Source organism: Cannabis sativa, chromosome 4, assembly GCF_029168945.1.
Source record: "Cannabis sativa cultivar Pink pepper isolate KNU-18-1 chromosome 4, ASM2916894v1, whole genome shotgun sequence".
In the NCBI taxonomy this organism is placed as follows: domain Eukaryota; kingdom Viridiplantae; phylum Streptophyta; class Magnoliopsida; order Rosales; family Cannabaceae; genus Cannabis; species Cannabis sativa.
Window position 1 is genome coordinate 78,003,746 of NC_083604.1, and position 22,679 is coordinate 78,026,424.

Consider the following 22,679-nt stretch of genomic DNA (forward strand, 5'->3'; position numbering starts at 1 on the left):
ACATGATTCTATTCATATTACCAAATTCTATGCAATAGCAGATTTACTTAGGTAATTTATAGTCTTCTCAAATATATAAACCTCTATTACATGTAAATTTTCTACTCTCGTGATAAATTAAACATCTAAAAAGCATTAAACACAAAAACCCTATAAGCTATCCAAACCATATAGGTACTCTCGTCTTATATCAAAATTTAGTTATATTTCACTACAGCATAATTGACACTCACTTCTCAGATTTTGTATCAAAATCATAGACAATTAATTAATGGTCAAGCAACTAAAAGAAATTAATCACGAATGAAATAGAATACATAAAAATTGAGAAAAAATTAAATCATATTAAAACCAAAAATCAATGTCAAACAATATCCATCTAAACCCTAATGAACTATTTAGCTACTCATGTTCATCGTAGCAATTCCACACATATTAATTTAGAATAGAAAAAGAAAAGAATGCTGAAAAGTGAAAACCCTGGTGAGAAAGCCTTCAATATCAATTTTGCTTTCTAAAATTCGTACTCCTTGATTGCTTCCAATTAAGAGTTTATGAGTTTTTTGAGCTCTCAAAACGTCTTCAAAACACTAATAATCATGTGTTTATATAGGCTAATAGAGTTACCTAAAAGATACTAAAAAGATTTAAAATTTAAATCTAAAAAAAAAAAAATTGCAACTCTACTTAAAAGCTATCTTTTTTCTCGCTATCTTTTTATCTTTTTTTTTTAGAAATTTCCTACTGCGACGACTGATAGCCATAACTCTCTCGATATTACTCGGAATTAGACGATTCAAGATGTTCCGAAAAGTTAAAAGAGAGATCTAGAACTTTTATATTTTGACTTTTCTAAAATCTGATCAAAACATAGTTGAATTTAGATTTAAAATTTCAATTTTATTTTCTTGCACAATTTTCTACTCATTTTCGACCACTTATTTCCATTATTCTCTACTGTTCTAAATTATATAAGGGGTACAAAAGTGATTACATTAAAGAGACATTACAAAATATTCAAAATCAAATCAAATAATAAAACTGTAACAGTGATTCTATTACGAACAGAAGAGTCCATAAAACTCAAAACTGTCTAGCTCAACTAACTGTAGGGTGAGTGAGGAGGAACCACTACCAAACAATTCTGCAAAATGACAAAAGTCGAGGGCCACATAAGAGAGAAAGGGAATCATATTGACTATTGAGTGTTGAATGAAGCCTCTAAAGATTAGAAATGTTGTGTTTAACATGAAGTGGACAACAGTATGTTGTACGTTCATTAAAGTTAACCACCCATGTGATTGGAAGGGTAAGAAACAGTTGGTGGTAGTTAGAAGGACAACTCTACAGCAATGGCTCTATCAATGACCTTAACTAGTTCAAACTAAACCACAACATATCAACAACAACAAAAGTTAGCTTAAAGGCAGTCCATTGTATTAAAAAGAAGAAACAAAAAAACAGTATAAATTGTAACCCAAAATTTCTTCAGAAGATGCAGGCAGATGTGAGTTTGGAAGAAGCCTTTGCTTTCAAGGTTTACATTAGTTAATTTTTACAAGCAGAGAAGCTCTTGTAGTTGTAGTGGAGAACTGTATCAGAATCAGGATGGACAAGCTCAAAACAAGGAAAGTTAGTCCTTCTCAAGTTTTTTTCTTCTTTTAAATATATCATTTTCCATAAACTTTCTTTTAATCTTTCCGACTTTCTGTGCCATCATCACGATTGCTTCCTTCGAACAGGCAGTTTCATTAGTTTATATCCTAGTTTAGAGTGTTTGGTATTCACCGAGAGCCTGATGAAGCCCGAGGTTTCCCCTTCCCGGAGTTGAGGTGCTGGGTAACAAATATGACACCCATTACAAGTATAAGACAACCAACCAGTGTGCTGAAGAAGAGAGCGCCTGGTTGCCTGGTCTGGACAAAACCATAAACTCCGGTGGAGGTCACTAGAATAAGGTCGGTCAGCCCATCATTTGAGAAGTCGTCGCAGACAATTGCATGTGTAGGGGGTGCCGGGAGGTCTATCGATGCTAAAATACTTCCTCCAGGAGAAATGACTACAGCCTCTTGTTCTCCTCCTGCAAGGATAACTTGTCTATTATCATGAACACGCAAGGAAAATGCTTTAAGCGTTGGGATGACTGTACCAGCTTCCATCATCCCGGAGGGAGATGGAAGATTTGACCAAGTAGCAGCTGTTGAAAGGTGCCACTGCCAATCAGCACCATGTCCGTGCAAACCTGGGGCGTATGATGTTACCTGAGAAAAGGCACAACAATTACTAAACAAGCCATCCAAACAAAAAAGTGACCTCTATACACAAACGGCGAACCATAACTAACTAGGAAGCTCATATGTAAGGTAACGAAAGACAAGCACATACCTCTCCTCGATTTGTCAAAAATACAACATCACCATGACTTCCCTTGCGATGCCTATGGCCATCATCTCTTGGTATGAGAATGGGTGTTGCTACCTCCAAAGAGGCTAAATCTTGATTTCGACCAATGTGCCTACTAAATTCTGCATGCTGGAATAAGTTAAAAGGAGAATGATGACATATAGAGGCATTGAAAAGCTGTTCTCGCACTGGCACACCAGAGGTTGCAACAGCCCAACAAGGCCGAAGCACTTCCATAGATCCACTAACAACTGTCTGCTCTGCCCCATTTCCTCCCACAGCCTGTGAAGTCAAATAAAAATAAATATTAATAATAACATGGCTCAGCAAATATCTTTTACTCTCATGGGGCATAAAAGTTTTGTCACTCTCCCTTGTGAGTCGTAACTCAAAAATTTATTGCTACTCACCAAAAGACTACTTTCATAAAAGATTACCTTCCTATTTATATCACAGTAAATGTTAACCCGTGAGTTAGAACTAATAACCCAACTCAAACTAGAAATATATTCAGCAGACGGGACAAAATCATAAATAAACTTGGACTCTAAATATAAAGAATAATTTCACAATTTGAGAATCTTAAGAAGAGTTAAGACACCACCAATACATAGCAAGATAAGGGCCAAGAGAGGGGAATAAAGAGTTGAGGACCAGAAAGAAATCTAAAATTGAATTGACTATCTAATCTTATCCACGTTTTATGTTTTCTCATCTACACAACTTTATGATATGCTAAATAATTGTTCTTTATGCCAAATCAGTCGTGCAATAATGAGACATCCAATAACTTTGTAACTTTTGCGATTAGTGTGTAACCTTTCCTAGCAAAATAATATCCACCCACACACATGAATAGGTTGGATTCAGAAAACCAATCGAAGCAGTGATTCAATGTGTCAATGGTCGTAAGACATATTGCAGTCCAAAAAAAAGAGCAGAGAAAGAAGAGTTTGCACCTGTACATGATCTAGGACTCCGTCACCATTAATATCAGCATGTAGGCCACCTTCTTGAAGATGAAGCTGGCGTGATCAATGAATTTTTTTGTTAACATATGGAGAAATTATATACCAAATATCAATACGAGGATGTGTGTGAGTGTTTGTGTGTGTGTGTGTGTGTGAGAGAGAGAGAGAGAGAGAGAGAGAGAGAGAGAGAGAGAGAGAGAGAGAGAGAGAGAGAGAGAGAGAGATTACCTTGCAAATAGTGCGGCCAGTAGCCAAATGAACAGCTTCTATTCCTTCCTTTAGATGAGCCACAACTACATTGGGGAGCCACCAAAGCTGAGTGTAGTTTGTTATGGTGGGAATATAAGGTAATGGCTGCAAAAATAAATGAAACAATGTAAGGAAAGGTGCACGAGAACCAAAACTGAAAACAGCCATTGTTGACATCCAGACAAATCTGACCTTTTTAAATTTTGAGGACCCAGCACGCTCTGTAACTTTCCCAATTAAGTTTGGGATTTTCTTTGTTGAGTCCTTCCCTGGTGGATTCTTTTCCTCAGGCTTGTTGAAAGGTAAGGTGAGTGATTTTCCAGGTGTTTTCTTCAAGGCTTTCCTTTTATGCCGCCTGAAATGTGCTAGTTTTAACATAGTATCCTCTCTTCTATCCTGATAATATAAAGTGGCATATAAAAAATCATCACCATCAAAGAAATAAAATTTAATGAAAAAGAAAGGCAAAAGAAGATGAAAGTTAGTATGAATACTCATTATCATACCCAATGATGTGGCATGACTCCAAGAATTGATTCTCTGAATTCCCTGCATTCATGCTACAACACAACAAAAAACAAAAGGGGGAAAATTAGCTCATATTAAGAAATCAAAATTATAGCAAAATTATGTTAGGAGAAAAGCAATAGCAGTATGCATGCATGTCAGAGCGAGTTATGTGTTCAAATGTTCTCACTTCTCAGGAATTATTTACGGTAATTTTTCTTCATAAGCACACTTCAAAGTTTCAAACATTATTTGCAAGGCATAAAAGATCATACTAGGGAAGAAAAAACTGAAGTTATTATTATGCATCAAATATAAGGAATTATTTAGTAAGGAAAAAACAGTTGTACATGGATTACCTCTCCTGGACGACGACTGTTTAATGCCTGAACATCAAGCTTGTAGTTATGCTGAGGAATCAACTGTGATGCGTCTGAAGAATGACCTTCAACATTCTAAACAAAAGAATTATGACATTTGTTAGCAGTGTCAGCACCTTAACTATATGCTAGCCAATGTTGGAACAACTCCATATTTATGCTCATTATTCAAAATTTAAATGCTAAAAGCTTTAAACCAAAAAAGGAATAGCCAAAAATAAATAAATAAATAAATAAAAATTCCATTGTCTCACAGATAATTAGTTAAATTTGCATTGACACAATCAACAAGAACACATATAATATCATAGAATAGGTGCAGTTATCAAGTGAGCAAGGTGTAAGCAAAACATGTGAGCTAGGCTAGCTCTTTCTTAAATTAAAGAAGATCGTGCTTCTTCTTTTTTTCTTTTTCTTTCTCCATCAATAAAATGAATTTAAATTGAATTTATTTTACCTCATTCTTTCCACGCCATCTGATCACACCAGAGCCACCAGCAAATGCATAAAATTTAAAATGACGTGAGTCTGCAGTACCTGGATTTTCTGAACCCTGCACAAAATTTTGAAAAAGGGCAAATACTATCATATACATGACAAACATTATAATACTGAGATTTCAAGAAACAAATAAAGGAAAGGCATTTAGCTATTCTTTCTAGATATGTAATAGTTTTCCTTCTTTTTTGAAGAAAAATACGAAGCATCTTAATTTATTAGTCTATTGCAAAATCATAAAATTTGCAGCCATAGTATCATTGAAACATCCTCTTTGGGTTGCAATTGTACACACTACACTTTTTTTGTAAAGAATCAATGCTCCCTGCCAAACTCTAAAATAAGTCCCTGCCCTACCCAAGATTGGCTCGAACCTCAGATCTTGTGGGAATAATCCACATGCCTAACTGTTTGAGCTACCCCTGATGGGTGCATACACTACACCTCAAGAATACATGATACCCTAAAAAGTCACGGATCACGCAGCATTCTACTCTTGAAGTTTAAACTATTCAGTAGTTACTAGCTATTATTAGGTAGTAGTAACACACATTAAATCTAGTTGCAGGGCTTAAAAAGAAATATTATAAAACTTTCTATCAAATATATATAACAATTACAAGATCAAGAATAATCAAACAAACAAATGATTATAACGCAAGAAAAAAAATTGACTTTACCTCCTTCTCGGTTGTGCTTCTTCCACGCTGCTCGGAGCTTTTCTCTGCTTCCATTTCTTCAAAAGGATCCAAAAGAATCTAAAACACAGAGAAAATGTATCCCAGCTAATGAAGAATGATTCAACTACAAGATAGTTCTGTTTTTACCCATTTAACAACTCTAAAATAAACATCAAACAGAAACTTTTAATTTACTGAGACACTACTGAAAGGATCAAACACATACATGAGGCTGCACTTCCATTCTTCCACCAACAATAACCAATCCTGAATCTCCATGCTTCAGGGTATAATTGCTAACCGAGATTGCTATCTCCCTATGATGAGCATTATGAGGAAAATCCTCCTGTCAAATACCACAAATGTTCTAAGTGAATACCCAAATGAAAATATTCAAGCAATTAAACAACTTGTATCAACCAACAAAGGGAAATAGCAAGGAGAGCTGAAAATCAAACCTGCAAATTGTTTTCCCAGAGCTTTTTGAGGTTAGAATCGAAACACATGACAGTCCAACCCGATGTGACAACAACAAGGACCTGCCTGACGACTTTTCCTGGTTTTTGACGGTCAATAACCCCAGTAGCCATGGCTACAGCACGTCTCCCAGACGAGACACGAACTTTATCAGGCAAAAGGCTCACTTCTGCGATCACACGCGCATTACTGAACCCTTCATCCACACGCAGACTGTGTGGTTCCAAAATCTGAGGCGAAACCCATTTTTTTTCAGTTTTTACAAACACAAAAAGCCTGAAATCTCATAAAAAGTAGAAAAATTGAATAATAATAATAATAATAAAGATTTTTTAACCTGAATTTTGGCGTCGTGGGTTGCGAGGAGGACTTCTCTCTTGCCATCACCGTTAAGATCAGCGACAATAGGAGGGGGCAAACGTTCGCCCTCGAACTTAATTGGGTATTCATCAGAGAGATGCATCCACGCCTCTCGGAAGGAGAAATCACCCTCATGCTGAAATCAAATTCAAAATAAAATTTAAAATTGGATAAGGATTGAATGAAAGAAAGAAAAAAAGAGTTGAGTTGAGTTTAGTTTGTACGTGAAGAGAGAAGAAGATAGCGAAAGCAGAGAGCATAAGAATGGCCAAATCTCGCTTCCTCATAGTATTGACTACTACTTTATCAGCTCAAAATTGATTATGAAGAAGAAGAAGAAGAAGAGCATGGGAGTGAAGATTGCGTCTCGTAACTGAACTGAGTTTCTTCTCTGATCTCCCACCACGACGCGGGTCTTACCACTCTCTCCCAAAATCTAATTCAACTCTTAATACTCCAAAAAAACGAAAACGGAAAACCACGAAGCTCTTTAGCTTCATAACTCAAATAAATAAATTAATCAGTTTTTTAAAACTGAATTTAATAAAAAAAAAAAAAATTGAAAACACAAAACATCACTATTGTTTTTTACTTTCAAAATTTATTTTTTTTGTCAATTTTTTTTTTATATATTTTTATCACTTACGCGGACTTAAATCCAGACCCGAACCCTAGACCCTAAAATCGGATCCCAATTCCCAACCCCAACACTGGATCCAAACCCAGATCACAGACCCCGTACTAGACCCCAGACTCCAAACCCAGACCCTGACCAAAACTTGAACCCTTGACCCCAAACTCGGACCCTCTGAGGTCGAGTTAGGGTTAGGGTCAGGGTCTGGGCTTACGGGTACGGGTCCGAGTCCCGAGTCTGGATTCCGGGTCTGGTGTTTGGGTCTGAATCTAAATCCGACAGGTCCAGTCTAAAGTAGAATGTATTCATCTTGTGGTATGGTGTAAAATATTGAATTTTTTATTTTTAGTAAAAAAAAAATCTAAAAATAATTTTAAAAAACATTACTCAAACATTATTAAAATTTTAAAATGACTATAAAATTATTTTCTATTTTATTTTTGTAAACATAATTCTAAAAATTAAAAACTGAAATCACAATCAAACAACCTCTATCTAGAACTATTTTTTTTCGAAGACCTCAAACTAATTTAACCTCATTTTAAAAAATAAAAGAAAAATAAAACTAATTTACCAAAAGTAGGGGTGTTCATCCGATCCAATCCGCACTTTTTTAGTCAAACAACATCCAATCCGCACTAAGTGCAGATTTCATATTTTGGATCCAATCTGATCCGCATAAGAGTTTAAATCCAATCCAATCCAATCCGTAATAGTGCGGATTGGATCGGTTATTTTGGATCGGTTACTTTTTTAATAATAAATTATTTAATATTTCATAGAAAAAAAATTAAAAAAAAGACTATTGTTTCTTAATCTCCAATACTAATCTATTTCTATCTCTATTTATATACAAATTAAACCAATATACATATATATCAATATATATACTTATCTTTAGATTTACACTAAAATATATATGTATCTAATTACTAAAATAAATTGTGTTTTTTATTACAAAATAAATAAAATGTACCAACTCAATATATTACTAAAAAATATTAAGAGATTAGAAGTTTGTGTTTTTTTTTAATTAATATATATTACATATTATATTTTTTTAAAAATATATATAATTAAGTGCGAATTGGATTGGATCGGTTACTTTTTGAGGTCAAACAACATCCAATCCGCACAAGTGCGGATTTTAGATTTTTCAATCCAATCCAATCCGCACAAGTGCGGATATCCGCATTTTGCGGATTGGATTGGATTGGATTGTGCGGATTGGATTGGATCGGATACTTTGTGAACACCCCTAACCAAAAGAATAAAAAAAAAACCCTTAAAAATTTATGCAGACTAGTAGTCTAGTACACTTCTATTTGGTCTTAAATTCATATCACCCTTAAAAAATTTAAAAACTTGTATTATTTATTAATTTTTTATTTTTTAAAAAAATAAAAAATTGTATTTACACACTTCAATTTCCATATGTAGAAAAAAATACAATGCAACAATCATATGCCTATATTTATATGTGATGAAAGGATTTTTGTATTAGTTTGGAAGATAATTGACCTCTGTTTTCCTTTTTAGTGAAGGCTTCTGAGTTTGTACATATTAAGAGTTCGTCTTCATTTTTAGTATAAACTAACATAATTGATCAGTTTCATAACACAATATTAATAAGTTTTTTTTATTATTATTACTACTATTGGTTGTATAATAAATTAAATAAAAAAACATAAAATATAATCCTGCTGAAGATAACCATATATGTTTCTATTACAATCCTATATTCCTAGAACTATAAACCAGTTCTACATACTTGAAGATCACTCGAATTGTTTTGAACTTAATACATACACTTAGATAAAATAAAGCTTGAAAACTTGTTTTTCTATTCTTTTTTTCATAAAATTTCTTATATATAATTTGCCCAGTCTTCATTTCTCACAAGATTTTTCATCTGCAAAATTCAAAATTTCGAAACAAAATCCTGAACTTTCCATGGAAAACCTGAGCTTCAAATGGCCTTAAAACTGACCAACTTACGACTAAGCCTGCACCACCACATTTAAGAACATTTACACAGGAAACTGTACAGACCAAAACATATGGCAAAGGTGATCGTCGGGTTCATATTGTAGTTTCACCTGATTCAAACCTTTTCAGAGGTTGGATTTGACAAGTTTGGTTTCTTTTTGGATTCAACATAAGCTGCAAGTTGAATGCACTTCCTTTTGGATTCTTCCAGATGCTTCTCCAAGCCTGCAATCTATTCAATCACAGTTTCATCACATTTTCGTATGTGTGTGTATATATATATATATAAGTGTTACTTAGCTACAATTATAAATACCTACCATCTGTTTTAATTCAGTCTGTTTTTTCACATGTTCTTCACACCTGTCGAAGAAAAGGTCTCACATGGGATCAGTCAAGTCATTCATCATAGCATAATTATTACATCCCATCAAGAGTGGATTTTATTTCATAGCTGAAAATCACCATTTTCTTCTTCACTTTTCTTGCTACTATTTAGTTATTGCTATTATAGAACCATGTTATTGAAAATAGTACATAATGTTCTTCTAGCAACAGCTAAATCTAAGAAGAAAACATGAGAAGTTGTAACCACAACAATCAAAGTCTTTAACACATGGAAATAAACTGTAATATATACCTCAGGAAAAGTTGTACATTTTCTTCACATATTTGATCAATGGAGTCGGGTTCTGGTTCATCTGCCGCATCTACTAGATCAACTACTTCCTTCGACCCCTGAAAAGACTTTTGGTTAATCAATTTCGGCCTTTCATGGTTCAGATATAGGTATGTATGGCTTTCTAAATCGAAGAAAAAATAACTTGGACTACAATTCCTCTAAAGAGGCACATTCCGTGTCTTTAAACTATTAGGCCTAGTGTCACGGGCTCACCTTTTCAGGCAGCGGAACACCCGTGCGGCACCTTGACTTCTCTAAGCCAAGGTCAGCCTTCCAACCATCCGAGTAACAATGGGCTCATTTTTCGCGCGACCGTGTGCCTCGTGCACACTTCCGTCTTTCGAACAACTCCCGCCGAGTCATGCTCGCAAGCATCCATGAGTGCAATCATGCATCGAGGCTCTCTAGCCAGGATACTCGCACTGTCCATAGGTTCCCAACATGGTAAGACAAATCCCAACACTGACGCTCACCTTGTCACTCGTGACCAAGGTAGCACGTGTGGCAAGATGCCAACACCAAGCCAACGTGCCAACGCCTCTATCATGCCCCATTCGATACTGTCCGAATAGTCTCTCTCGTCGCCCAAGGACTCCCATACGTCCATGGACCAATCCTCAAGGCGCCATGCCTCCACGCATGTTGGCAGGCCCTCAAGACAAGCCACCAAACTAGTTGCATACATTAGACCTCTGTCCCTTTCCAACATGGTGCATCCGTCCCATGCGCGTATGCAAACTAGCCCACGAATGACTACCCGTGTCATCTCGTGTTGAGACTCGTGGCCTAGGCGCACCACGACGTCTCTTGGAGGATCTAGGCCACGTCTCGTGCAAGCGGCATACCGGCAAGCCAAGGGAAACGTACCATTGAACCTCTGGCGGCATTCTTCGACGCACTACCGGGTCGGCCCGATAATGTCCATGAGTACTCCAACTCATGGAGACATATGAGTCCCCTCGTGGTCCTCATATGCCCGCCCTACTAGTCCCAACTGGCTAGTAGTAGCTCACTTAGCACCAAGGTGCAAGGGGTGGTGGAGAGGCGACACCGGGATACCCCGCTTAAAGAGCATTCGAGCTTTTAGCCTTCTACGGGAACATAGATGATTTTTGCTCTTGTAGACATATGGGAAGCACCATATACCAAATCACCTAGTTTCGCCAAGCCAGGTTGCACCATTCTATTTGTAGACCCGAATAAATGGCGAATACCAAGTCCGTCCGTCCGGACAATATTGAAGATATTTACGAAAATGCCACTGCATACAAACTAAGCATCGGCATGCCACACATGCCACCTGACATTCCCCCCACTTGACCACCACTTGGCCAACTTGTGGGCATCACTTAGCTTGTAACGTGCCATCATAGGCCGCACGTAACATTCTCCCCACTTCAACATGTCGATGCCCTCATCGACGGACCGCATGACAAATCTCCCCGATCTCGACTCCTAAGCTTACCCCAAGCTTCTCCCGAATCCTAAGTACGCACTTGTCCCCCTACCTCAGTAGAACCACCCTCTTGGTTGATGATCTCGCACGCCCACTCTTGGACTTGATCGAAGACCATTGCCCTTGTCGTATTCAGATCCACCCATGGAGTAGTGCCTACCGCACTAGAATACTCCCCACCATGAACTCCTCCGAGTCCATCACAACGTCCCTCCAGGTCAGCACTTTGCTCTGACCCTGAAGCTACCACATCCTGCGATTGTAGCTCACTCGCCAATCGTCCAATGCATACTCCTTTTGACAAGGACAAAGTATGGTGCACCTCGGGGGTGAGGTTCGCAAACCAACCGTTCCCAACGGCACCTACAAAACACGGCTTTCAGCAGAAGCCAAGTCCTACGGACAAGTCCGCCGGAAACTACACACGCCAACTCTATGGCACACCATCCTCCCCCGATGGCAATCGAGCGAAGACACTCTCATCGCGGGATAAAGTTTGGTGCGTCCCACACGGACGAGGCTCGCGAAGCCAGCGCACCCAATGCGGCACCAAGTGCACTCTTGCACCCAATTTCTTCGCGAAGTTGACAACATTGGCCTCGGCCCAACCGCATGCCCACGGCTTCATGCAAAGGCCCCAGCGACCCATTGCACACTCGGCTCCTGCGAGCTCCTGCTTGTGTCGGCTCCCGTGTGTCACGAAGTTTATCTCCAAAATCAACCACGCATCCTACGATGACTCGCTAATTTTCGATGAACTTGATGACACCCAGTCTCCTCTTAAGACTTGAAGTCATCCGTCAAGTCAGCTATCTCCCATCGACATATGTTCTGCGAACCATTCGGCTTACAGTGTCCCATACAACACCGGTGTTCCCATAAACACAAAACATGCCCATAACATCTCATGAAACTAGCTCGGTCTTGATCTCGGTCTACGCCCTTGCATATTGTCTATCTGCGGCTTGCGACAATCATGCAAGTCTTCACCACGAACAACCAATGCATTGTAGTGTTTCCTACGGATTCACACACCAAGGCGAACAAGTACCACGATTCTTCAAACACATGAATTAGTGGGCTCCCCCACTTCAACTTGGGAAACAACTTCTCTCTTGAGGAATATCCCTCGAAGATATAGCTCGCAAGCTAGCATACTCGCATACGGTTCCTCACTCCCACATTTCACTTTGATGAAGATGTTGAACTAATGCCTCGATCATTCGACTCTTCGCCCTCGACATTTCAATGTTGCCTTAGTATTGTAGTCTGGCGACTTTCACCACTAGGCCAACATTGCCATGATGTTATCTTAGTACTGAGTCAATGAGACTTTCACCACTAGATAAGCTTGGTTACGCATGTCACGAGTCTTCTTGACTTTACATCACGAACAACGATCAATCTGGTGATACTCATCTCGATGCTTGTAATGAATAGCTAGTCTTGTTGAGTGAGCCGTGAAGGTCTCTCCCCCGCTTCATCTGTTGGCGTCCTCGACAACATGCCCCTATGAATGTCTGACATCCAACTTTTCATGCACACCATGTCATCTAAAAGTGCATCCGCGGGATGTGACTCTCGAGTCAACTATCTCATTAGCACCCACAGCATCGATTTCCACATGCATGCACTAACATTCCACTCGACCATCCATCGATTCACTTGCATCACGCCACTTCGGCTCCCACGGTGTACTAAGTTCCAATGACGCGACCCTCGGCCTTCATGCAAACTGCAACACCCTTCTCGACCTTCGCGAGGCCAACATGACTACTAAGTGCGGCACGACCTGCGGCCTCCACCTGAGCTCTAGCGCCATCTCGATGCTTGCGCTCGGTCTTCTCGGCCTGGCGGCTTCCTTGATGCCTTTATTCCACAACTCATGACTTTCATCGATGTCTTTGTGTGGCTTACGCCCATGGCGATTTAACAAGCGAACACATTCAGCTCGAAGCTGCCTCGGCGCTTCCATATGGATCAAATAAAACTCGCATGCGAACACACTCAGTACAACCATCCTCGACGATTGCGGCCTCTGCACGCCTTAGTGCTCCATGTGCGTCCCTCTCGACACACGATGTAGCAGCGAAGCATTCCATGTACGTACCCATCGAACCATCTTGGTTTATCAACTCTCGACCTCTGTCGTGGTAACGGAGAATACGACGGTCCACTTACTTCCACACTCCTGCAGCCAAGCTTCCTTTTCAGCAAGCGCCTCCTGCGGCTTACAATGTCAACTCGGGCAAACTTGGCCTAGTGTACCGAAGCATACAGCATGGATATCCACTCGACCTTGTCTATGCCAACGAGTTTCAAACATTACGTTGCGCACACGGTTTCACGTGGTAGTTGTCTTTCTAGCATCCACGAACTTGACTCGAAGCGACCATCCATGTCTCCTCTTTAGGATGTCCGGTATTCCCATGAAGAGAAGCTGAACCAAGTCTTAAGCTCCATCTCGACTGCGATCCTCTTTAAAAGGCTAGCGGCTCGACGACGTCTTGTTCCAACATTAGGACCATCTCGATCGAGTCCACACGCCTACATCCTGCAGGATGAGCCAACCGGAGTTCACCTCCCGGCCGAGATGAACTTGGCTACTGATACCCATCACGGGCTCACCTTTTCGGGCGGCGGAACACCGTGCGGCACCTTGACCTGCAAGCCAAGGTCGACGCTTCCAACCATCAGAGTAACAATGGGCTCATTTTTCGCGCGGCCAGGTGTGCCTCGTGCACTGCCGTCTTTCGAACAACTCCGTAGGAGTCATGCTCGCAAGCATCCATGAGTGCGATCATGCATCGAGGCTCTGCAGCCGGGATACTCGCCTTGTCCATAGGTTCCCGACATGGTAAGACAAATCCCGACAACGACGCTCGCCTTGTCCTCGTGACCAAGGTAGCACGTGTGGCAAGATGCCGAGCACCGAGCCAACGTGCCAACGCCTGCATCATGCCCCATTCGATCTTGTCAAGATAGTCTCTCTCGTCGCCCCGAGGACTGCACGTCCATGGACCAATCCTCGAGGCGCCATGCACTCCACGCATGTTGGCGGGCCCTCGAGACAAGCCACCGAACTAGTTGCATACATTAGACCTGCGTCCACTTTCCAACATGGTGCATCCGTCCCGTACGCGTATGCAAACTAGCCCACGAATGACTACCGTGTCATCTCGTGTTGAGACTCGTGGCCTTTAGGCGCACCACGACGTCTCTTGGAGGATCTAGGCCACGTCTCGTGCGAAGCGGCATGCGAGCCAAGGGAAACGTACCATTGAACCTCTGGCGGCATTCTTCGACGCCTACTCGGGTCGGCAGATAATGTCCATGAGTACTCCAACTCAGTGGAGACATATGAGTCCCCCGTGGTCTCGTATGCATACTAGTCCCAGTTGTAGCTCACTGCTTGCAACAAGGTGCAAGGGGTGGTGGAGAGGCGACACCGGGATACCCCGCTTAAAGAGCATTCGAGCTTTTAGCCTTCTACCAGGAACATAGATGATTTTTGCTCTGTAGACATATGGGAAGCACCATATACCAAATCACCTAGTTTCGCCAAACCGATTGCACCATTCTATTTGTAGACCCAAATAAATGGCGAATACCAAGTCCCGTCCCGATCCGGACAATATTGAAGATATTTACGAAAATGCCACTGCATACAAACTAAGCATCAGCATGCCACCTGCATGCACCACAACATTCCCCCCCACTTGACCACCACTTGGCCAACTTGTGGGCATCACTTAGCTTGTAACGTGCCATCATAGACTGCACGTAACACCTAGCATCAGTGGAGAAATGTAAAAATGTATTGTCCAAGTATTTAAAATGCTATAAAGCTAGACATAAACTTCAGCTGATGTTTCCACATGGGCCTGCATTTTAAAACATTGATTACTTCCGGAACCTATCTGACATATACATAAGGCCATGTAACTAAATATGGGTAACCTTGCACTCCAGTAATTGTATTGGAAAAACATGGAAGAACATACACAAAAGAAGCAATAACAAAGAATATGTTGGTCACTTACACTAGACAATTTACTGCGAACACCAGTTCTTGGACCGAATCCAGGAGGTAAACTATTCCTTAAATCATGTGTGACATTAGCTGGAAGACCAACACTAGTTTGATTGGCTTCAACATTAGAAGTAAGTCCAGCCGAAGATTTAATTTGAATAGGGCGATCCTTTTGTGTCTTGTGTACACTGGTGCCGGGAGTCTGATATCCCATATGGTGACAGTTGACTTTCCTGCTTGTCCAAATCATATTAGTTAGTTATTTATTATTTTAAATGTGACAAATTTAAGAAAGTTACAACCATGAAACTATGGCTACGTTTTTTATCATGAAAACCTCAATTCATCAGTTTTTTCTTAAAAAGAACAAGAGAGAGAGAGAGAGAGAGAGAGAGAGAGAGAGAGAGAGAGAGAGAGAGAAGAAAAGAATGACCTAGAACAAGGGATAGGGAGATTGAATCAAAATTGTCACAAACTTGGACTAGAGTCACTAGACATACACAACTCACCAGTAATCATTAACCATTTGTTTCAGCCTTGTTTCAAGCCGAATAAACAGTGATGACCTCTCAAAATCTTGCTTGTCATGTGCAGGCTCTATAAAATTTGCTTCAAGAACTCCTACAGTATTCATCAATAATCATCACTAACTGAATATAAAGGAAAAAGTATAAATGACTGAATACTTGATCAAAAGCCCTGGTATACAAATAAAATATAGAAGGGGGAAAAAAAGAGAACAACAAAAATACCAACAACACCACTCCCTTTCGAAGAGCCATCAGCAGTGACTTTCCAGAATGGCTGCAACAGTGTGGACAGATACATAGCATCACCATTAGAAAGTCCAGTAAATCATTCTCATACGTGTAAAGATAGATAACTAAAAACAACCCCGAAAATGATATTCAATGTAATAAATTTACAGCAAATGCAAAATATCACAGTTCAGATTTTGAGCAGCATAAAAAGGTAACACTACCAGAACGTACCCTGATGAGGCGATTTTTATGGTAAACATTGAATCCACAAACTGAAAGATCAGGTGCCTCTTTTATAAACCCAAGTTTTGTGTCCACTGCCTAAAACAAAAGATTGTTAGTTAAATGTTAGATGGCCTAAATATTATACTCCCTCTGTAAATTTTGCAGAATTGATATTAGTAAGAGATGCAAAATACAAAATAATGTTTATCCCATACTAATTAATGAAGGAAAATTGAGAGTGAGACAAATAAAGATAGTGAAGAAGAGATAATATAGGAACTTAAAGAGATTAAAGACACAAACAAGAATAAAAAAAGGGGAATTTAAAGAGATTTAAAAAACAAATATAATAGAGAAAAAGATAAAACTAGGAGAAAGGAAGAGGGAATAAATCAATAATTCATCCAGTTTTCTGTCAAATAATAAACACAATTAGCCATATTTATAGATAGGTAAAAAAAGCATACTGAGACAGATAAGAAATGTAATACAATTGGAAACTAACTCAAAAAGATTATAAAATACTAAAATTTTAAGAACTCAAAATTGAATAAATCTCAAATACTAATTCTGTACTATCTATGCGATAATTAAAACCCCATTTTTATTTATCATGATATCATTGTGTTGAAAGAGCATAATAAAAAAGGCAAAAATTAATGCTTCGCTTTGAATCATAGAATTACCTCGGCCACTACTGTACCCAGCTGGGGCCTGTATGATACAATTATTGGATATTGCAACTCGTCTGCTATATTAAATTGTTCTACAGGCTTCCCCCTTAGTATTATACTGAAGTTCGAAAATTTTCTGAGGTACAGGATGGAGGCATATGCCTAGAAACAAGAAATTATAAAATAACATTTGTCAAATAAGCAAAGCAGAACCACAACAAGAAGACCACTAAAAGTTAGCAAAGAGACCCTTAATGAGTAACGGATGCGGTAAGATATATGGGATTGCATTTGAGCTATTCTTCTCCTTGGTTGATTTGAACTTCCATGAGTAGTTTCATCTCTCAACCGAATATCCTGGTCAAGGAAAAACAAGAACCATATTCACTATTAAAATCAGACCTATGACTGCTGAAGGTTTTACATCAGGAAGGTTTTGGAATATTGAAATGTTACACCATAACAAAGTAATGCTAGTTTAATAAAGATTGTTACTCTTACCATGTTTTCTTAATTCATGGTTGAAATTTCTCAATAATTTAAACACTTCACAATTAGAAAGGGTAGATAGAATAGATTTGTGAATGTAAAACAAATTTTATGTTTTTCAAAAAAAAGTAAAACAAATTTTATGTGACTACTAACATTCCACAGTTCCACTTCTTAAGATTGTGTGGGTGACAGAAGATGCTTGTTATAGGTAATTAGTGTTTAGGTACGGCGGGCTTACTGAAGTCTCCACCTGTTTAAATCATCTCCTTTTTTTTTCATTCTTATAGGTATACCATCTCATTAGGGACATCTAATATATATCACATTACCATAAAACAGCACTTCCTAAAGAATTGTGTAGATTAAAGGATTTTTAAGAAAACATTACATAACAGTTTCAGCACCACCGGCTGCAGCTTACCTCATCATCATCATCAAAATTCAGCTCATATATGCCTTCATCATTCAGCCACAAATTGTATATAATTACTTTTGTTCCATGAGCTCCAATATCCTCAAACTGAGAAATATAACAAACCATTCAGGGATTATAAGAGCAAGCCAAAGGTACAAATAATCTGGCTATGGTTGTTGAAGACTTAAGTTTTAACAAAATTTAAATAAATTTCAAATTTCTTTCTGCAAATTCCAAAATGTGAATGTCCACAATCACATTCACACTGACTCCTTGCCCAAAAAATTGAATAAGAACAACTACAGTCAGTAATTTGTAAGCAACAGACATAAAAAAGCATATGTTATCTTAATAATAATGTAAGAGTAAGACAAGCAGAAATTCAACAATAATTTACAGTTAACAAAACCTACAGATAATTCTGAACTTCTGTAGAGAGAATATAACCAAATTAACCTGTAGCATGAGTTCCTCCTTTGATGAAAATGGAGACCACTCAAGGATTGTTTTCAAGTTAGAAGACCAATCATCATGTGAACCATAAATTATCGGTTCTGCCCAGTTAGAACTAATGTCAAAATCAACCTGCATTGAAGCAAATTACGGTATAAATACCAAAATATAGATAATTGCAACACTCAAAAAGGAAACTACAACCCTGGAAGTTAAGGATTTAAATACCATTGGCACAATCACATCGTCCTGTCCTGTTTTTCTTAAAAATGTATACGATAGAAGTCCAACACTCTGCGTGGCTTGGCTAAATACAATTTAAGGAAAAAATGTCACTGAAAATTGGAACTTTATTGCTCAATCTGACAATAAGAAACTATGCATTATCATGAGAAGGAAAAAATTGATAAATAACATCAGTGTAGAACAAAGCTACTACTGGTAAGTGACTATGCAAGACAAAAGAATGCAAACTATTTTTTTTTATGGAAAAATGCAGCCTAATATAACAAAGCATATACATGCAAGATAAATGACTGAGTCAAAATTCAATTATTTAAAATATATCACTAGAAATGGAGAATTCAAGCTAGGGCCCACTTTCGTCCAAGAGATAATGAGTTTGCTAAACCAGTGCCTAGCAAATAATTGGAGTAATGAGAAATTAAAGTACAGCTCCACAGACATGTAAGTAAAGAGAATATTATGAGGGAATGGAAAGACTATTCTTTGGATGTTGACAATATAGACACCCTCTTAAGAGGTTATTGCAGTAATCAAACCAATTATTATAAGACATGGGTACTCGAATATTTAAATATCAAGTAAATATGACTGAACTATTTTCCAGACAGAATCCAATACCAACTTCCATATAAAGATTGGAATACCTTCCACGAACTGCACGACTGAGAACAATAACATCAGCACCTAATCTCATGGTACTCGTCTTGAATCCATTACCATCTAGAAATAGACATCCTTGAAACAATGAGAAATAAACATACTGGGGTTGAAAAGGTAAAAGATAGTCACGTCAAAACAAGAATTTATGTAACTAAAGTACCTTGAAAAGGTTTTAGTTACAAATATGATAAAACAATCATGCCACACTAAAAGCTAATGCAATGAGAAAAATTATGAGAGTTACATTGCCCAATAGTTGTGTTTGTCTTCTTTGAAGAATAGCCTAAGCTCATACATTTCCGAATGGATTCAGGATCCATTCCACCACCATCATCTACAAGAAAATTTTAAAACTTTATTATTTCCTTCCACGAGATTAAAAAATCTAGCATAAACTAGTATCATCACAACAGGAAAATTTTCACACCTAATTATACCTTGGAAGAGTAAAGCTGGAGTATTATCCTTCATGATATCGATCTTATCAACCTTCACAAAGGTTGCACCACTGTGTATCTAAATTATAGAAAGAAAAAAAAAAGTAGTTACAGTACTATAGTATCTCCTCTGATACTATTTCAAACATTTGACTAGTTGCTTATATATTAATCTTTCATTTTCCATTGTAAAAGCCCTTTCTTGAATAGGTTCTGGAACTATGTTCAATAAAACCTTTGTAGGCTGCATCACATATTCACCAAGTATTTAATATGGTTAATTCTGTTAAAAGTCCTTATTGCAGTCAGGAAATGAACAAGTAACCCTATATCAACTTCAAGCAAGCTCATCTCAGAACTTGCAGAGGAGAACATAAGAGGAAAAAAGCACAACAATGACATTATATCAAGATCCAAAAATGAGCCAATTCATACCCATTAATAAGTGGCTGGGAGCCTGGGAAATAAACCTTCATACACAAAGCATAATTACTTCACTAAACTATTCCTTAATCCATAATTAGGAAGTAATCCAAATGTAGAATTTAGGAAAGAATTGTTGTCAAAAACAATTCATTGTCTTACACATACAGAATTTCAAGTGAATGGAAAGAAACTTATCACAGAAACACCAAAGATTATAAGTAAAACCTAACCCACCACATAACACATCAAACATTCAACTTATTAAGGTGTATTTCAAACATTAATGATAATGGGTGATATCATACCTCATCAACTGCATTGTCCAACAATTCAGCTACGGCTCCAAATGCCCATTTATGAGAGGTGGCATTAGAATGAAGAAACTTGGGATGAACACGAGCATGTTCCAATTGATCTGTCAAGCAATTTTGGGAGTAAAATCAGACTATACAATTTCACAGACTTCAGAAGTAGTCTCCTTTGGACAAAAACAGGGAGCAGTCCCAAGAAGTTGATGCAAAAGAAGAAAGAAAGAAAGAAAGGCATAGAAAGGAAAAGAGTGGACCTTGGGAGGAAGGGGGTTTGATAGTGTTGTTAACGGCATAAGAGCCTGCTTTCCAGAAACTACGGTAATCCAAGTCTGAAGGGTCGGAAGCTGTAGTGGTGGCAATGGCATTGGAGGGAGGTTGAGTGTCAGCGTCGTCTTCTTCGTCGGTAGTACAACCATCAACCAGAGCAGCCCCTTTCTCCGATTTGGGTGTCATTGCCTCTGAATTCCACGAATTGGTTCTCTACGCACTACGATTACTACCTTGCACTAATTATCAACATTTCACCAACTTAAATGTATAATAACTGAAATTAATGAGTGAATTATATAATATACCTTGCTTTAGGGTTTATGGAAAAATGAAGGCTAATTTTTTTTTTTTTGATTTTTATTTGCACCAAAAAAAAAATTGTAAGCGAAACTCATTTTAATAATTTTTATTTTATATAAAAAAATATATTTTTAATTATATTATTTTTTTTGTTAATTTTTTTATTCTAATTTATATTTTTAAAAATTATACCTATCAAATTTAAATTTATAAGAAAAAAATTATACATAACTTAAAAAATATATGACCCTTTTATGAGACAATTATGAGTTATTTAATATATTTATATAATATTTAATTAACTTAATACAATTTGTGTGTAAAATATTATAATAAATATAATTGTATATATTTTAAATAAGTTATTATCGTATTATTTTTGGGTTAAGCGTGTCAATCTAAAAATAATCTATTTAGTAAGCAGGTTAACCATGTCAGTTCCAAAATAACTCAAACCCATTTATGAAGAACCCAAATCTGTTTATTTCGTGCATATTTCGAATCATGTTATCGTGTCTGACTCATTTTATCGCTCCTAGCTTGAAGCATTTCTTACACGCATGATGCATGTTATTTTCAAGATGAAGAACGTCGTTTCACTTCAACAAATATCAACATTCAAGATCATGGTATTAAAACTTTTACTAATTTTATGTTATATTATTTATCAATAATATAATGTGTAGATTAAATACATGTAACAAACTAATATGTAACATATGACATTATATATTATGTGTCATCATTTTGTAATATTTGGAGGAGTTGTTACTATGAGTAACTTCCACCATTATCACCAACTTTAAGAGTGTAAAAGGTGTTACACATCTTTATTTGAAATTCTTAATGGTATAGGAGTTATGGTGTGCATGAGTTACATCTCTATAGGAGTTATGGTGTGCATGAGTTACATCTCTTTATTGAGTCCATAACATCCATGGAGGTTATGACTTATGAATTTTGAATTTCAAATGGTGATATCCTAAACACTATATAAAGAGGTCTAAGGTGCTCATTTTGGAGAAGAAGTTTTCTATCAAGAAAGCACTTTGCTAGAAAACCCTAAGGAGCTGATAATTCAAAGCTATTTCCTGAGAGTTCCCTTAGTGCTTAGAGATAGGGGGAAATAAGCTTTTGGACAAAGGTGTAATAATTGCTCAAGTCGTAGTGATCCCCACTAATCTACACTCAAGGTTGTGAGTGAGTGTTTATATATATATTATTCTCTTATTATATATACATATATTATATTACATGTGTTGTAATATTCTCTTCTACCTTTCATATATATATAATATATAGTGTATATATATGTATTGTAACATATATTTAATAAATCTTTTAGTTTAGTCCTTGTATTATTTTACAATAGAGTTGTAATAAATCTTGATTTTCTTCCATTGTAATAATATCTCTAACAATCAAAAGCTTATTCCTTTTCAATGGAAGATGAGATAAATCAAGATTTTGAAAATACAAAGGATAAGAGATTTTATGTGAAAACCATTCATGGGTGAGCATGGTGGTGTATATTATGTGATTTACTATTTCATATGATAGTAATATATATGATATATATGAGTTATATATATGTGACATATATGGGATTATGTGTTTGTATCATATTAATATATATAGTAGTATATAATATGATATTTGAAATTTATATCATGTTATTTTATGTATATGT

The 22,679-nt window shown here is 37.4% G+C and overlaps 2 protein-coding genes across 6 annotated transcripts; both read right to left on the reverse strand.

Annotated features, from left to right (window-relative positions):
- Nucleotides 1-1,415: 1,415 nt before the first annotated feature.
- On the reverse strand, nucleotides 1,416-7,033 carry LOC115712450 (uncharacterized). The gene is made up of 13 exons (XM_030640723.2): nucleotides 6,750-7,033; nucleotides 6,503-6,661; nucleotides 6,147-6,395; nucleotides 5,915-6,034; nucleotides 5,689-5,766; nucleotides 4,968-5,063; nucleotides 4,490-4,585; nucleotides 4,130-4,183; nucleotides 3,816-4,019; nucleotides 3,603-3,728; nucleotides 3,363-3,428; nucleotides 2,386-2,685; nucleotides 1,416-2,261 (listed from the first exon to the last, which is right to left on the reverse strand). Exons 1-13 carry the CDS (start codon nucleotides 6,810-6,812, stop codon nucleotides 1,785-1,787), a joined length of 2,088 nt encoding a protein of 695 aa, XP_030496583.1. The 5' UTR covers nucleotides 6,813-7,033; the 3' UTR covers nucleotides 1,416-1,784.
- A 1,799-nt stretch (nucleotides 7,034-8,832) lies between these two features.
- Nucleotides 8,833-21,070, reverse strand: LOC115712826 (protein MICRORCHIDIA 2). 5 transcript variants are annotated; one of them, XM_061114591.1, is made up of 18 exons: nucleotides 20,674-21,070; nucleotides 20,414-20,523; nucleotides 19,683-19,761; nucleotides 19,490-19,579; nucleotides 19,230-19,305; nucleotides 18,568-18,646; nucleotides 18,343-18,471; nucleotides 17,893-17,991; nucleotides 17,229-17,336; nucleotides 16,992-17,141; nucleotides 16,312-16,401; nucleotides 16,072-16,123; nucleotides 15,829-15,940; nucleotides 15,330-15,552; nucleotides 9,789-9,886; nucleotides 9,469-9,511; nucleotides 9,259-9,380; nucleotides 8,833-9,165 (listed from the first exon to the last, which is right to left on the reverse strand). In XM_061114591.1, the coding sequence occupies exons 1-17, from the start codon at nucleotides 20,870-20,872 to the stop codon at nucleotides 9,264-9,266; spliced, it is 1,854 nt and encodes a 617-aa protein (XP_060970574.1). In that variant the 5' UTR covers nucleotides 20,873-21,070; the 3' UTR covers nucleotides 8,833-9,165; nucleotides 9,259-9,263. The 5 variants fall into 5 exon arrangements, with proteins under 5 accessions (XP_060970574.1, XP_030497074.1, XP_030497075.1 ...); XM_030641214.2 differs by having other exon boundaries at nucleotides 9,789-9,895; XM_030641215.2 differs by having other exon boundaries at nucleotides 8,833-9,380.
- Nucleotides 21,071-22,679: the final 1,609 nt, after the last annotated feature.

Bases quoted from the DNA above. Each gene is read 5' to 3' on its own strand.
- LOC115712450 (XM_030640723.2), bottom strand. From the start codon at position 6,812: ATGAGGAAGCGAGATTTGGCCATTCTTATGCTCTCTGCTTTCGCTATC. The intron at 3,429-3,602 runs GTAATCTCTCTC...TGATCACGCCAG, and splicing joins CTGGCCGCACTATTTGCAAG to CTTCATCTTCAAGAAGGTGG. The intron at 2,262-2,385 runs GTATGTGCTTGT...GCCTTTTCTCAG, and splicing joins TTTTGACAAATCGAGGAGAG to GTAACATCATACGCCCCAGG.
- LOC115712826 (XM_030641214.2), bottom strand. From the start codon at position 20,872: ATGACACCCAAATCGGAGAAAGGGGCTGCTCTGGTTGATGGTTGTACT. The intron at 18,472-18,567 runs GTATTTAAATCC...GCTTCAATGCAG, and splicing joins ACGATGTGATTGTGCCAATG to GTTGATTTTGACATTAGTTC. The intron at 9,896-15,329 runs GTAAGTGACCAA...ATTAACCAAAAG, and splicing joins TTCGCAGTAAATTGTCTAGT to TCTTTTCAGGGGTCGAAGGA.